This window comes from Rhinolophus sinicus, linkage group LG04, assembly GCF_036562045.2.
Source record: "Rhinolophus sinicus isolate RSC01 linkage group LG04, ASM3656204v1, whole genome shotgun sequence".
In the NCBI taxonomy this organism is placed as follows: domain Eukaryota; kingdom Metazoa; phylum Chordata; class Mammalia; order Chiroptera; family Rhinolophidae; genus Rhinolophus; species Rhinolophus sinicus.
Window position 1 is genome coordinate 171,588,280 of NC_133754.1, and position 16,012 is coordinate 171,604,291.

The 16,012-nt window shown below is 49.6% G+C and overlaps 1 protein-coding gene across 7 annotated transcripts in view; it reads left to right on the forward strand.

The window, feature by feature from the left end:
• COL27A1 (collagen type XXVII alpha 1 chain) overlaps nucleotides 1-13,428 on the forward strand; it is a 135,696-nt gene extending 122,268 nt beyond the window's left edge. For 6 of the 7 annotated variants that reach the window (XM_019754574.2, XM_019754573.2, XM_019754578.2 and 3 more), the window contains 12 exons: nucleotides 1,276-1,329; nucleotides 1,831-1,893; nucleotides 2,265-2,318; nucleotides 2,471-2,506; nucleotides 2,626-2,643; nucleotides 2,829-2,864; nucleotides 3,171-3,197; nucleotides 4,986-5,051; nucleotides 5,936-6,104; nucleotides 7,126-7,235; nucleotides 9,143-9,361; nucleotides 11,464-13,428. In XM_019754574.2, the coding sequence (XP_019610133.2) occupies nucleotides 1,276-1,329; nucleotides 1,831-1,893; nucleotides 2,265-2,318; nucleotides 2,471-2,506; nucleotides 2,626-2,643; nucleotides 2,829-2,864; nucleotides 3,171-3,197; nucleotides 4,986-5,051; nucleotides 5,936-6,104; nucleotides 7,126-7,235; nucleotides 9,143-9,361; nucleotides 11,464-11,610 (999 nt within the window). In that variant the 3' untranslated portion in view covers nucleotides 11,611-13,428. Of the gene's footprint in view, nucleotides 1-1,275; nucleotides 1,330-1,830; nucleotides 1,894-2,264; nucleotides 2,319-2,470; nucleotides 2,507-2,625; nucleotides 2,644-2,828; nucleotides 2,865-3,170; nucleotides 3,198-4,985; nucleotides 5,052-5,935; nucleotides 6,105-7,125; nucleotides 7,236-9,142; nucleotides 9,362-11,463 lie in introns of those variants that run through there. The other variant, XR_002139439.2, reaches the window with a different exon arrangement.
• The last annotated feature ends 2,584 nt before the right edge of the window (nucleotides 13,429-16,012 follow it).

Sequence of the window (16,012 nt, forward strand, 5' to 3'; positions counted from 1 at the left end):
AACTCAACATGGATCATATACCAAATGTAAAACCTAACATGGTAAAACTTCTAGAAAAAAGCATAGAAGAAAATCTTTGAGACCTTGGGTTATACGAAGATTTCTTAGATGTGACACCAAAAGCATAGCCCATAAAAGAAAATTTGATCAATTGGACTTCATCAAAATTAAAAACTTTGCCCCTCAAAAACACTGTTAAGAGAATAAAAAGATGAGTCACATACTAGGAGAAAGTACAAATCATGTTTGGTAAAGGACTTATATCTAGAATGTATCAAGAACTTGCAAAACTCAATAATAAGAAAAGCAGCCCAATTTTTTAAAAATTTGGCAAAAGATTTGGTAGACACTTCAAAAAAGATATACAGATGGCATATAAGTACATGAAAAGAAGATCGATACATTACTCATCAGGTAAATGGTCACTAAAACCACAATGAGACGCTACTGCACACCTAGTATTAGGTTGGTGCAAAAGTAATTGCGGTTTTTGCTTTTTTATTTATTTATTTTTTTTAGCCTTTTAAACCACAATTACCTTTGCACCAACCTAATAGATTGGTGAAAATTTTTAAATTTTGTCGGCAAAGATGTGGATCAACTGGAACTCTCATACTCTCCTAGTAGGAATGAAAATTGGTATGACCACTTTGGAAAACAGTTGGGCAGCTTCTTTAAAAGTTAAGCATACATCTACCATACTATCTAGGCCTCTGGGATCGTTCCCATCTGGATCTAGCACACTGCACAACAGAATGGCTGTGTGACTTTGAGCAAGTTCCTGCCATCTCTGAGCCTCAGTTTCTCATATGTGAACAGGGCATATTGTGCTTCCCCAGGCTGATATGGGAACATGCCTGTGTGGTGGGTAGTACATGCAAAGCGCCTGGTACATAGCAGGCCCTCAGCTAATGGGGTTACTTCTAGGGGTCATTCCTCAATAATGCTTTTGAGATGGGTTGGGCAGAGTTTGTGGGTCCTTTCATTCTCTTCCTTGAAGACCTGGGAGAGGAGATACTGAGTGTTCTAGAGTATTCCTTGTAGAATCCCTGAGTTGGTCTGTGCTTTCTCATCTGACAGAGGGCACAGGTACCTGCCCTCTGAGAGCCCAGGCTGAACTGGCATCGAGTTTGTGAACTGTTCATACTCATTTGATCTTCACATGATAGAGTAGCTGATGTCCCTGGGAGAAGGCAGGCCCAGGGGTCCTGGGAGACTGGCCAGGCACCCTTGTTCTGGCCCCTCTCATCCCATCTCATCCTGTTCTCCCCACAGGGTGACTCTGGCGAGATGGGCTTCCCAGGAATGGCTGGCCTCTTTGGACCAAAGGTACAGATTCCCACTCCACACTGTTCCTGTTGGCGTCCCATCTATCCACCTACTTGTTCATTTCTTCATTTATTTATTCAATAAATATTTCTCAAGCACTTACAATGTGGGTTGACATGTAGCCAGAATCAAGCATGAGCATCTTTTCCACATTCCAGCCAACCCAGGTTCTAAGCCCAGTCCCACCACTTACCTGCTATGTGCCTCAGGCAAGTCACTTGGTCTCTCCACGCCTCAGTTTCCTCATCTGTAAAATAGGCATAAGAGCAGTAGAGGATTGTTGTAAGAAGTAACACCAGAGACACACACCACATAGCACAGAGCCTGCACACTTGTACCTGCTAAATAATTGTGGACATTTGTGACTGTTCCTGGGGCCTCTCCAGCAAGGCCTCTCTTGACAAGGAGGCCAAAGGTTGGCCCGACCCTAGGGGTGAGGGAGCTGCGGGGGCCTCTGCCCGTGGCCACTGGGCACAGACAGCCTTCCTCTGCCTCCTGCAGGGCCCTCCTGGAGACATTGGCTTCAAAGGCATCCAGGGCCCGCGAGGGCCTCCTGGCTTGATGGTGAGTCTGCTCCCTCTCTGTCCCAGGGGGACAGTCAGCCCAGGTCCAAGGCTGGCCAGCCATCGGCCAGGGGGATGTATGTCCTCCTCCTCTTCCTGCTCCTTCAGTCCTGAGCCCCCCTCTGCCCATCGTCTTCCCTCCACTTCCACACCTTTGCCTATGCTATTCCTGACAGCTGGGCTGCCGTCCTTCCTCTCTTTCAACTGCTCTCTCCCCCCTCCACTCTTGTAGCCACCCCAAGAAACATAAGGGGCTGGGGAGGTCTCCATTCTGTTCCCTTGGGACACTCAGGCTGCCCTCTACCCTCCTTTCCCTGTGACTATTCCCCAGGCCCTGGGACAAGGACACACAAGTGTCTCTCTCTCCTTTAGGGAAAGGAGGGCATCATTGGGCCTCTCGGAATCCTGGGACCTTCAGGACGCCCGGTATGTGTGGGAAGTTGGCCAAAGACTGCTGGTTCCCCTTCCTGGTGCCAGATTGTCTCTGTGACCCAGGGCTAGCCTGAGCCTCAGTTTACCCATCTGAGAAATGAGGCTTCCTTCTGAGCCCTCTCTCACTGGGCCATGGTTTATTGCAGGGTCCGAAGGGTGACAAAGGTAGCCAAGGGAACTTGGTAAGTGGATGGGTTGGGGGGCAGTGCTACAGGGGGTGGAGGAAGGAGAATTCCATGTGGGGGAGCGTGGCTCAGCCCTGGTCCCCTAACTCTCTCTCCCTGCTTCTGTCTTCCTCCAGGGATGGCAAGGTCCGAGGGTGAGTGGGCTGGGGTGCGAGGGCTGGTGGGAGGGGGAGTGGGGAGGCGGGCACTCTGTACCCATCTGTACCCATCTATGCCAGGGTCACCATCGTCCTTGGGTCTTAGGTCTGCTTCAGGAGGCCTAGGGTGGGGAGAGATGAAGGCCTTTGACCAGTGCCTCACTGTTCTCCTCTTCCTCCAGGGTCCTCCCGGCCCCAGAGGGCGACCTGGCCCACCGGTAGGTAACTGTGTGCTTGGTGCCCATTGAGCTCTGTGCAGGTGGCAGGGTTCCTTTGAAGGAGACCCAAGGCTTTGCCTGTTGACACGTGTTTTGGTCCTGACCTTACAGGACTCTTACGCTTCTTGCAGTATATAGACATCTAGGAGAGTGTAGACCAAGCCTGGCAGGATCAGGCCTCCAGGAGAGCAGAGTCCAGCTTGGCAGGTCCTCTCATGCCCCGAGAGCTCCTCTAATCTCCTGGCAGCGCCCAGGACTCTAGCATCTAGTCCCCATCAAATACTGACCCACACTCTTCTTTTGCAGGGTCCTCCAGGGAGCCCTATCCACTTTGTAAGTTGGAGAACATTCTCTTTTGTCCAGTTGGGTAAGACCTGGGGAAGGGTAGTTTGGCAGCTGACCCCTCTCTGGCCATGGTGGCTAGAACCTGAAGCTGGGCCTGGGGATGCCCATGTCCTTTTGTCACTCCACATTGGACCCTGGACACTGAAACACCAGAAAGAACCCTGAGCCAGGAGGCGGGAAACCCAGGTTTGAGCTGAGATGTGCCCCGGACTGTGAACCCAGGAATACACGCCCAACAGCTGGGCTCCTGGGTCCTGTTCATATACTCGCTGCAGATCAGCTGATTGCTGAGGATTCTTCCACATCAGATTCTGAGTCTAAAGAGGGTGCACACTGGGCCCCTGCGTTCCTCCCTGGTGGGTACTGTGGCCCTGTCTGAAAGCATGCCCCCCCTCCCCAAGCCCTACGATGAGTCCTTCCTCATTTTACCACTGTGCTGATTGGCTGTTAGAACCAGGCCCTGACAGCGTCCCAGGAAGTGGCCAAGGAGAAGAACTGAGTGTAGCAGGAACCCTTGGAGCCACTTGGAATCTCTGCTCTTGTCACCTCAGCTTCTCACTGGCCCTCCTGCATCGTCCACACAAAGGGGATAACCTGGCCTCTCCTCTTCCTTTCCCCTGGTCTTTTTCATCAATAAGGAAGCCAGATAAGCGAAAGTGAAGAGATCCAGGAAAAAACCCTTTCCCGCTAAAGAAAGGAAAATTAGAGGATTTTGAATCTTTTAAATACTAGCCTCATCTACTGAGTGCTTATTGTATGCTAGACACCATGAAAACTGCTTTTCATATATTAACTCCATTTATTCCTCTCAATAGTTCATTATCAGTTTTATTCTCAAGCCCATTTTCAAGATGAGAGAACTGAGGCAGAGCAGTTAAACAACTTGCCCTAGATTATGCAGTTAATACGTAGCAAGGCTTGGATTTGAACTTGAGAAGTACACCATCGGAGTCCTAGCTCTGGACCCCAATCCTGGGTTTTACTCACTGTCAGAGTCGGCCACGCACTATTTTCACGGCAAGACTACAGCCATGCTTCTGACAAGCCTAATGTGAGGGATGTTAGATATCACAGTGCAAGTCAGCCGAGAAACTGGGGACTGTGGGAGTATAGAGAAAGGGGGCCGCGCCCAGCCTGGGGGCAGAAGCATCAGGAAAGAGTTCCCACTACAGCTGACATCCAGATGATGAGTGTAGGACAGGTTTCTCCATTGCAGCCCTCCTGACCTTTGGGACCAAATGATTCTTTGCTGGGAGTGGCTGTCCTGTGTATTGTTGGTTGTTTAGCAGCGTCCCTGGCTTCTACCCACTAGATTCCAGGAGCGCTCCCTCCTCCGGCTGTGACAGCCAAGAATGTCTCCAGATAGTACCAGTTGTCCTCTAGGGGGCAACATTGCCCCTGGCTGAGAACCACTGGAAGAGGAGCTAGCCAGATGGAGCACGGGAAGGAGGATGAGTGTTCCAGGTGATAGGAGCAGCGTGTGCAAAGACGCCATGGCTAGAGAGAGCATGGCACTTAGGAGCTTAGAAATACAGTAGTGGGTCTTGTGCGCAGAGCCTTGGAGAGCTACCGAAATGCTTGAGGTAGGGAGTGGAAGGGCCACCAGCTCTGACTCTGTTTGCAAGAGGGGGAGGGACAGAGTTCCACAGAGGGCATGGGACTCGGCCATGTTTTCCGCAGGGAAGGTGGGGTGGAGAGCTTGTGTTCAGACCCTGGCACTCCTGCTTGGTGGGCCTGGGGGGGCCAAGATACACACCCTGTCTTCTCCCTGCACAGCAACAAGATGACCTTGGGGCAGCTTTCCAGACGTGGATGGACACGAATGGAGCACTCAGAGCAGAGGTACTGCCAAGAGCCCTTTCTGGGGGAAATGGAAAAAATGGCTCCTGTGTGGTCAATGCCCTCCACATGGCCTGCACCGAGCGTTTCATAGCCCTTGAGGGCATCTCACAGCCGTAGATGATGAGGTAGGGTTGTAGCTGAGGCTCAAGTGGATGGCAACAAGTTCAAGGTCATGAGACCAGTCCCTGAGCCCCTTTGCTTTCCTCCAAAGCCCTCCTAGGGTCTCAGAGTTCTTGCTGGCCTGAGTCAGGAAGAGATGCTCGCCTGGCCCAGAGCCCACAGCAGCCTGTGGTTCAGTCCCACCGTCCACCAGGAGCAGGAAACTCACGGTCATCCCACAGGGCTTTGCTAAGACCTTCGCCTGTGGTCCACTCAGCTCCAGGACTCCAGGCTGAGAGGCCCTCCGGTGGTCTCTAGTCGAGCCCCTGCTGCGAGTGTCCTTTGCTGCCTTGCCTCCATCCCATGATGGGGAACTTACCCTGCCCTCAGCTCAGACATTTCTACTTGTTCCCTGAGCTGGATGCCAGGAAAAGCTGATGCCCCGTCGGCTCTCAACAGTGCCTTCTGGAAGGATTTGGGGCCATTCCCTAGTGTCCTACACACCTCGTCTGCCTCACTCATGGAGGTCCGCCTATGCTACACCAGAGACCAGGCTGACCCTCCACTCTTCTCAAGCCTCTAGTCCTTCATGGTAGTACCCCACTTGTCTGTCCCTGTCCCCATTTTCTGTTAAGCAGAGGGAGACCCAACCCCTGTTCCAACCATGGCCCTGGAGACTCAGAGATGTCTCCCAAGTATCAAGAACTTGGAGGCTGTGGGGGCTCAGGCCTTGGGCCTGGGCAGGACCTCAGGGGGCTGATGGCTACCCTCTCTCCTCGTGACAGGTTTACAGCCATCCGGACCGGCTGGTGCTGGAGCAGGGTGGGGAGATCTTTAAAACCTTACACTACCTCAGCAACCTCATCCAGAGCATTAAGACGCCCCTGGGCACCAAAGAGAACCCCGCCCGGGTCTGCCGGGACCTTATGGACTGTGAGCAGAAGATGGCAGATGGTATGAGGGTCTGTGGGTCTGAGAAAAGGACTTCCTGCCCCAAGATTAGGGTTGGGTGGTGCCAGGGGGGTTCCAGGAGGAGCTGGGAGAGATAGAACCTTTGAGCCTTAGCTCACCCTGGCCGTTTCTGTCCTCGGAGAGATAGGTACATGGGCAGTCATTTATTCACTCAACAGTCACTGAGTCCCAATATGCCAGGCCTTGTGCTTCCTGGGGCATGGGGATGTAGGGGAAAACACCAAGGAGTGGTTCTACCTTTCCAGAGCCCACAGATCTGCAAGCTGGGGTGGCCATTTCAGTGCAATGAGACAAGAGCTTTGACAGCAAAAGCCCCCCAGGGCTAGGAGAGGATGGGGACCAAAAGGGGCAGTGCTCTGCACCTCATGCAACTCTCTTCTCTCCCTGTGAGTTGATGTGGTACCATAGAAGGACCACAGCTTGGGAGACAGACAGACCTGGGTTCGAATGTCAGCCCTGGCCCTGACCAGTCTGTGAGCTGGGGCAAGCCACCTCACTGCCACTCTTCCTCTGCTGCACAAGAAAGTGGATGAATGGTGAATTGTTCCACTCTTTCAGCTATGGGGACTTTGGCTCCCTTGGAAGTCCAATGGGCAAACCAGATGCCCGCAGAGCGTCCTGGCGGATGGGCTGGAAACCCTGGCTCCTGCCCCTCCCTACCCTAGGAGGATAACCAGCCTAGGTGGAGAAGCCATCCCACGAAATAATCCCTAAATCCCTTGGGCAAGTGGCTCAGCCTCTCAACCTCAGTTGTCCCCTCTGTAAAGTGGAAATTTCCCAGTAGCAATAGGTCAAGTGTTCAGCTGTCTGCCACTCTGGGGGCTCTGCCAGCTGTGAGCTTGGCTCAGAGATCTGTGACTCACAGGATCCCTTTTCTGCTTCACCTCCCTTGACTTCATGCACAACTGGGTCTCAGCAGGTCACAAGGTGCAGGGTCCACCTACAGAACTGAGCCCTGGGCTCTTCCCCACATACATACACCCCCACCCCATGTTGCCTGCAGGTACCTACTGGGTGGATCCAAACCTTGGCTGCTCGTCCGACACCATCGAAGTCTCCTGCAACTTCACACATGGTGGACAGACGTGTCTCAAGCCCATCACGGCCTCCAAGGTACTGATTTGCTCCCTGTCCCCCACCAGCTGGCCCTCTCTACCTCCACTTTGCCCTGGGCCACAGCCCACCAGGTTTTGGTCTTGCCGCATGGTGTTGGGAAAGTCATCTCCTCTTTCTGAACCTGTTTCCTCACCTATCAATTGTTCTAAATCTGTGGTTTCCAAACCCTTTTGAGTTGTATGATGCTCGTGGTTCTTTCTTCAAATAGAACTTCCTGCCAAATACCTAGAACAGTGTCGTTGGCCAAGCTGGCCTGGTGTGGAGAACCGTGAGCATGAAATGAGTCAGCACGAGGCCCCACTGAGACATGTGGCTGGAATTGTGTGTGCAAATATTAAGTAGATTTCACTGCCCGCTTACCCAGGTGCCTGTCTCTGGGCTGAGAATTTTTGGTGGCTCAGGGTGACTCAACAACTAGCCAACGCCAGGTGGTGGCAGTGGGGTGTGACCATTCCCCTGCCCAGGGTACCCTTTGTGCATTGTGGGTCTATACTTGCAGCAAGTCCTATACATGGGAAGATCCGTGCTACAGTGAGAAACGGCTACAGGGGAGGCAGGGACCCAGAGCATCTTGCATCCCATCCCACCAGCCCCCTGGGAAGGTTGCAGGGGTGTCTTGTGCTAACCATCTCAGACCCAGAGTTTGGGAATCTGTAGGCAAGCCAGCTGGTCACCAAATTGAGTCCCTACCGTGTGCCAGGCCCTGAGTCAGATGCTGGGAGTCACAGGAAATATGGCAGCCTTGCCACGGGCCCCACAGCCGGAGCTCATGGTCCAGCAGGCCCTCTCCTCTCTGACTCTGCAGTTTGGGGGCCACATGGCAACTCCATCTGGCAGAGGGGTGAAGCTAGAGTTGGCACCTAGGTTGGCAGTGTGACCTCCCATCTGAGTCACCATCCCCACCGGGAATAATGAACCACTGGTTTGTACCAGTCCCAGTCTATCAATAACCAGTGTTGTGGTTGGACCAGCCCTTGTGGTTCTTATGCTTGCAAGATGCCTTTTGGCAATGACCATCAGGAAACTTTGGAAAAATAAAGTTTATTACTTCCAGGACCTGGGAATTACACAACACACCTGGGGCCACACACACTTTCCCACATGAGGAGGGAGGGAAGGACGGGGGAAGGGATGGAGAGAGGGAGAGAGAGAGAGAGAGAGAATATGCGGAGGCCTGGGGTTCTGTGGGCTCACACTATTGGTGAATTTAAAGCTCGGAGGAGAAACAACAAGTGGCCCAAATGATCAATTATGGAAAGCCACCAAGATCTCTGAAACAAAAGAGCCTCAGTGGGGAAAGTGGTCTGGCTCTTTATGCAGTTGTGTGGCTGGCAATGTGTTTGTCAGAGGTGACCATCTTTGAAGTGGATGGGATCAAAGTCAGGTACTTGCATTACAAAAATAGAGAAAACCCAACCTTCAGAGCTCACACTGCAACCACTGAAGCCATAAATCCGGTCCTATTGTTTGTCAGGTCTGCCATTTCCCCACCCCACTCCACCCCACTCCCCGGGGATCTTGGGACTCAGAAAGGATGGGGAGGACACTTCTCATTTCCTCTGCACTCCAAGAGCTTCTCAATCTCAGGCAAGATCTTCTCTGGGCCTCTGGATCCCAGCTCAGCTCCAGAGACCCCACCGCCCTACAATGGAGAGGGGCTGTGCCTCAGATTGCATCAGGACCTTCTGATGCAGTTCTGGCTCTGGAGTCAGGAACCTTGATTCCTTCCCTTCCTTGTTAGTCCTGGGCTGTGGACCAGCTCACACAGACCTCAATTTCCCTGTCTTTTAAGTGGGCACATATCTGGGAGCATGACTGGGAAATGCTCCAGAGAGAGGTAAGGAATTCTGAGAGCTCCGGGGAGCCAGGCCTGATCCTACCTCACTGCTGTGTCTCCTTCACAGGTCGAGTTTGCCATCAGCCGGGTCCAGATGAATTTTCTGCACCTGCTAAGCTCTGAGGTGACACAGCATATCACCATCCACTGCCTTAACATGACCGTGTGGCAGGAAGGCACAGGGAAGACCCCAACCAAGCGGGCTGTGCGCTTCCGGGCCTGGAATGGGCAGATTTTTGAAGCTGGGGGTCAGTTCAGGCCGGAAGTGTCAATGGATGGCTGCAAGGTAACTCTTGGAACCCCTCACAGACCCCTCACACACAGACAAGTGGAAAAAGTGTTTTTATTATAAAATTGTACATAACAATTTTATGCTATATTAGCATGATACGTATAATTTTTATTTTTGTGTAATAATTTTATTATAACAGTTTTATAAACTTGCCTTTATTCACTTTCCTCTCTGGGAAACTTCTAAGGGAAGCTCTGGGCCGGTAAAAATTCTACAAGCTGATAGTGTACTTATTTGCAAGTCTGCTTATAAAAGGATATAGTTCTACTGTCCACCCCCACACTGGCCAGGCTAATTGCTTTTCTTAACATTTTTGGTTATTTTCAAATGCCTAAAACAGGGTGGGTTGTCAGGGGATAGGGAGACAGAAACAGAAAGTTGTCAAAAAAACACACAATAAAAAACAGTTTCATCAGATTAAACAAAACTGGTAATAGGTAATGTTAGTGAGTATGTGGGGAAAGCAACATTTTTACAGAAAATTATTTTGAAAAAATTAATTGGTAGAGGCTTTCAGGACAGTAGATACATATCTATAGATAGATAGATAGATAGATAGATAGATAGATAGATAGATAGATAGATAGATAGACAGATGCAAGGTGTGATCAAAATATACGGTGAATATTTACATTTTAAAAATTTATTACAGTAAAAGACACATTGCCATTAATTCCCCTCAAAATACTCCCCCTCACTTCAAGCACACTTATCCCATCATTCTTGCCATTTTCTGAAGCAGTTCTGGAAGTCCTCTTTTGTGTCTTTACTTCATCTTCCATCATGACAACACTCCATGTCACACATGGCTTCTGGTACGGCAATTTCTGTCAAATAAAAACATTATGGTGTGTCCTCATCCACCTTATTCACTGGATCTGTCACCATGCGACTTCTGGCTCTTCCCCAAAGTCAAAATGACCATGAAAGGAAAATGTTTTGAATCGATTCAGGACATCGAGGCAGCCACGACAGCGCAACTAAAGACACTCACTAAAGAGGACTTCCAGAACTGCTTCAGAAAGTGGCAAGAACAATGGGATGAGTGTGTTCAAAGCGAGAGGGAGTATTTTGAGGGGGTTTAATGGCAATGTGCCTTTCACTGTAATAATTTTTTTTTAAATTTAAACATTCATCGTAGTTTTTGATCATACCTCGTGTGTGTGTGTGTGTGTGAAATGTACATATCCTTTGATCCAACAAATCTATTTCTATAATTTGTTCTAGGAAAATAATTAAGAATTTGAATACTTTAGGGCCGGCCCGGTGGCTCAGGCGGTTAGAGCTCCGTGCTCCTAACTCCGAAGGCTGCCGGTTCGATTCCCACATGGGCCAGTGGGCTCTCAACCACAAGGTTGCCAGTTCAATTCCTCGAGTCCCGCAAGGGATGGTGGGCTCTGCCCCCTGCAACTAAGATTGAACACGGCACCTTGAGCTGAGCTGCCTCCCGGATGGCTCAGTTGTTGGTTGGAGCGCGGGCTCTCAACCGCAAGGTTGCCAGTTTAATTCCTCGACTCCCGCAAGGGATGGTGGGCAGCGCCCCCTGCAACTAAAATTGAACACGGCACCTTGAGCTGAGCTGCCGCTGAGCTCCCAGATGGCTCAGTTGGTTGGAGCCTGTCCTCTCAACCACAAGGTTGCCGGTTCGACTCCTGCAAGGGATGGTGGGCTGTGCCCCCTGCAACTAGCAACGGCAACTGGACCTGGAGCTGAGCTGCGCCCTCCACAACTAAGACTGAAAGAACAACAACTTGAAGCTGAACAGAACCCCCCACAACTAAGATTGAAAGGACAACAATTTGACCATTGTTCCCCAATAAAGTCCTGTTCCCCTTCCCCAATAAAATCTTTAAAAAAAAAAAAAAAAAAAAAAAAAAAAAAGAATTTGCACAAAAGCTTAATACAATGATATTCATTACAGCATTACTCATAAGAATAAAAATAGTAGAAGCAATCTAAATGGACAAATACAGGCCATTGCTGTGGTGAAATACCATGTGGCCATTAAAAACTGTGAGCAAAGATGTTGGGAAAATGCACGACATATGATGAGGACCATAATGGATACATGTGTCCCCTTTTTCTTCTACCCTCAGGTCCAGGATGGCCGCTGGCGTCAGACGCTCTTCACCTTCCGCACCCAGGACCCCCAGCAGCTGCCCATTGTCAGCGTGGACAACCTCCCTCCTGCCTCATCAGGGAAGCAGTACCGCCTAGAAGTTGGACCTGCATGCTTCCTCTAACCTCTGACCCCTTGGCTCCTCTAGGCCTTGTGGGGGAGGGAAGAGGAGGAGGTGGAGGCAAAGGGAGGGTACTTAGGGGCAGATGGGCCCAGGAGAGGCAGCTTACCTGCCTGAGGATCCTAGGGCAGGCCCCAGCTGTTGTCTTTCCAATAGAAGTGGCTGGGGGGTAGCAGGGAACGGGGTGTCCTTGGGAACAACTGATCCCAGCACAGCTCCAAAGACCAACCAAAGAGCCAGATAGAGAAAGCTGGGCCTGCAACCCGCCTGAGCCCCGTGGCCTGTCTCCCAGCTGTGTGGCCACCCCCTTCCCTCCCCAGCTTCCTGCCCAAAGAGCCCCACGGTTCCAGCCAGCTTGAGGGAAGGGGCATCTCATCAGCTGGTCCCTGCCAGGGAGCTTTGATGTGCAATATTAGAGAGGAGACATGAAAAAAAGGAGAAAAGGAAAGAAAGAAGTATATATATTTTATTTAAACAAACACAAAGAAGGTGCGTTACTATTTTTTTCACCTGGGAGAGGGTGAGAAAGAGCAGCCGGGGTGGGAAGCAATAGAGATCCTCGGGGCTGGGGGCGCCCACGTTTGCTACCTCCCACTGTGAAATCGCTGGTGCTCGCAATTGTCTCGTAGTATATGTGATTTTTTTTTAAGGAAAAAAAAATCCCTATTTAAGATTCTGAAGGTGCTACCATTTTTGCCACAGACTTTGAAGAAACAGTTTGATGTGGGCTACCCTCCACATTTGTCTCTCTTCTCCAAATGACCAAGTTTGGGAAATTTAAAATTTTTTTCTTAGCATCACCCTTGTGCTCATCAGGTAATCTGCTAAGGAGGGTAGGGAAAGGAAAAAGGAAAAAAAAAAAAGAAAAAAAGCAAAAAAAAAAAAAAAACCCGACAAAAAAACCTACCAGAAACAGAAGTAGAAAGATGTGCTTTTTAACTTATGGACTTTGAAATGTTTGTCCTCTAAAGGCAAGGGGAGGCCTGAGCATAAAGGAGTTTGACTTGGCCTTTCATGGTCCTGGAGGGGAGCTAGTCTTGTCTTGGAGGATGTAATCTAGACTGGAGAATCCTGGGAGAAGCCTTGACCTTGAAAAAACCAGTTACGAGATTGGCAATGGGTCAGAGCTGGTCTTATAGGTGGAACATAAATATGGAACCATCTCATGAAACCACATGCCATCCACTAAGGTCCTCCCTTCTCTTTCAAGATGGAGTCATCACTCTTGCTTTTTTATTGTCGTTAAATGCTATAGAAACAGCACCGTTAGCTCCAAGTGTAAATGTGGACTGAGGAGAAAGAGTAATTATGGGAATCTCGAAATTCAGCATGATAGGGATATTCAGTGTCACCTGAATTGTCCTATATCGGTGAACCAGTCAGCACCCAAGTTGGATTTTGAGGTTATTTTAACTATGGAATTATTTTTATAGAAGGGGTAATTTTATGTGAAAGTCTCTTTGTCTTTTTTTCCCCTAAAGTTGTGTCTCTTTGGGAATTGGATTTGATTTTCATTATTTAATACCTCACTCTGGCCTACGCTCCCCACCAGACACTTCCTTCATCCCTAGCCCTCTGGCCCCAGCCCGATGCTCCCCATGGAAGGGCATTTTTGTAGCAGTTCAGGCCTCATCTCAGTACTCGGTTTCCCCACGCTGCCAGTCTCAACCTGGCCTCTGTCTCGTTCTTGGATTTTTTTTTTCTACTGTCCTCGTTTATGTCTCTGTCCACATGTCAGTGTGTTAAAACCCCAGTGGGTTCCATCTCTCCTTTTCCCTTCTGGATTTTAAATAAATATTTAAAACTGAGGCAATGGAATGACACACTTGTGGCTGTGTGCTTCTTTGAAATGCCCGGAGGGAGCTTTCTGGCAGGGCTGGAGGGCAGGGGGAGGATGCTTGCTTCTGTTGCATCCCCCAGGGAGGTGGGGAGGGCAGGGAGAGAGATATGGCACCTTAGTGTGTGGGGAGGTGGCACTAAAAGTGAGGGAGTCCGGGTCCCATAGTGTCTTTGTTTCTTAGGGCTGCTGTAACAGTACCACAAACCTGGTCGCTTAAAACAACAGAAATACATTCTCTTCCAGTTCTGGAGGCCAGAAGTTTGAAATTAAAGTATTGGCAGGGCCCTGCTCCCTCTGAAGTCTCTAAGGGAGGTTCCATACCACAGGTAGCTTCCGGGGGGGCCCTAGGCATTCCTTTCTTGCAGGTCAGCACCTCAATCTCTGCTTCTGTAGTCACATGACATTCTCCCTTTGTGTCTCTGTATTCACATCTTCGTATAAGGACAGCAGTCATATTGGATGAAGGCCCACCCTAATGACCTCATAACTTCATTACATCTGCCATCTACTATTTCCAAGTAAGGCCACATTCACAGGTGATGTGGTTAGGATGTTAACATATCGTTTTGGGAGACACAAGTCGACCCATAACGTACAGGGAGTAGGTATATTGAGGTTAACATGAGCAATTTTCTTTTTTTTAGTGTGGAAAATTATATGTAACATAAAGCTTACCATTAATGATATTTACTCACAATGTTGTGCAACCGTCACCATTATTTAGTTCTAGAACATTTTCATCACCCCAAAAGGAAACCCATGAAGCAGTCACTCCCCATTCCTTCCCCCTACCCACTGGAAAACTGCTGATCTGCTTTCTGTCTGTGGCTTTGCCCATTATGGCTATTTCATATAAATGGAATCATACAGTATATGACCTTTTGGGACTGACTGCTTTCATTTAGCATAATGTTTTCAAGGTTCATCTTTGTAGCATGCCTCAGTGCTTCATTCCTTTTTATGACTGAGTCATTTTCCATTGTACAGATACACCATAGTTTGTTTATCCATTCATCCATTGATGGACATTTGGGTTGCTTCATCTTTTGACAATTGTTAATAGTGCTTCAATATGGGCAATTGTTACCTGGGAGATTCTTGAAAGAGGCCACAACAACACCTGCCTTGAAAGCAGTGAGTGCGCATTTGGGAGACAGCCAGATTCAGCAAATAAAAGTGTAGGACACCCAGATAAATTTGAATTTCAGATAAACAGTAAGTATGTTTTTAGCGTAAGTGTGTCCCTTTCAATATTTGGGACCTACTGATACTTGCCAGACCTGGACCGCGTATCTCCTGACCCTTGGTTCAGAGTTTCCTTCCTTAGCTTGTTCTTCTCAGGGGCCTTGGATCACTCAGAACTGCTCTGCCCTCATCTAGGAGAAAGAACAAATCACAGGCAGCTGAGTTCATATCTGGGATTTTATGTTTTCAAAACTAGCTGTAAGTTTCCAGGTCAGCAGTTTACATGCAGCTGGGTCTTCTCTACCCTCCCACCCTGGCACCTACCCCATGCAGTGAGCACCAGGAGCTGCTGTCTTCAGTGGCTCCAAGTCCCATCCACAGAGCTTAGGATTCGTGGTCTGGAAGGGCTTGGAGACTCCCACATCCCAGGTATACCCTCTGTGGGGACAGAATCCCAGAGAGCAGTTTCCAGGCTCTCGGCCTCACATGGAAAGGTGCTGGCTCGGGTAGTAGATGGCCATCAGCTGTAATCAGATGGCCATCAGCTGTCACCGGTTAGCCATTAGCCCCTAATATAACTGCGGTGGCTACGCTAGGAGGTTGGTTGGTTGGCAGAGAAGCAGACGGCGGATTGCAGCTAGCAAGGGGGTTGGTTGGTTGGTTGACAGAGAAGAGGATGGGGGATTACGCATCGTGTGGCTCCTGCTGCCTGTGTATCCAACCCAACCGCCAATGAGAATATAGTGGAACGAGTCCCTTATCCAAGGCTCCGTGGGTGTTCCTTTTTGGCCTCACCATATCCTGCGTTCTGGTGCAGGGAGTGGGAGCTGAGTCCCTGCGTGACACCCTCCCATTTTACATTAAGGGCAGCTGAATGCAAGGAAGTGCCTGGGTCACCTGTTGAGGCCCCGGCACAGCTGAGAGTCACACCCAAGGCTTGGTGGCACTGTTGTGTGCATTAGACCAATGGTTCTCAGTGTGGTCCCCGGGATTGGCAGAACCAACAGTGCCTGGGAGCTGGTTATAATGCATATTTTCTGCCCCTTCCCTAACCTACTGAATCACAAACCCTAAGGGTGGGGCCCAGCAATCTGTTTTAACAGCCTCCCTAGAGATTCCAGTGCCTGCACAAGTCCCAAATATCACGGCCCTGCACTATTTCCTAAATCTGGAAAATGGTTTTCCAACACAAGAAAAAAACTTGAAAATGAGACAGGATGTTCTTTTCCTTTCTTTGACTGACAATTAATTAGAAATGCAATTAAGACAGAATGGCCCATTCCCTGAGGTCTGTCACCCCCAAAGAGTTTGCCCAGTTGTCTGATTATGCTTCCCATTTTACAGGTGGGAAAGTTCAGTCACTTAAATGTCTGTTTTCCC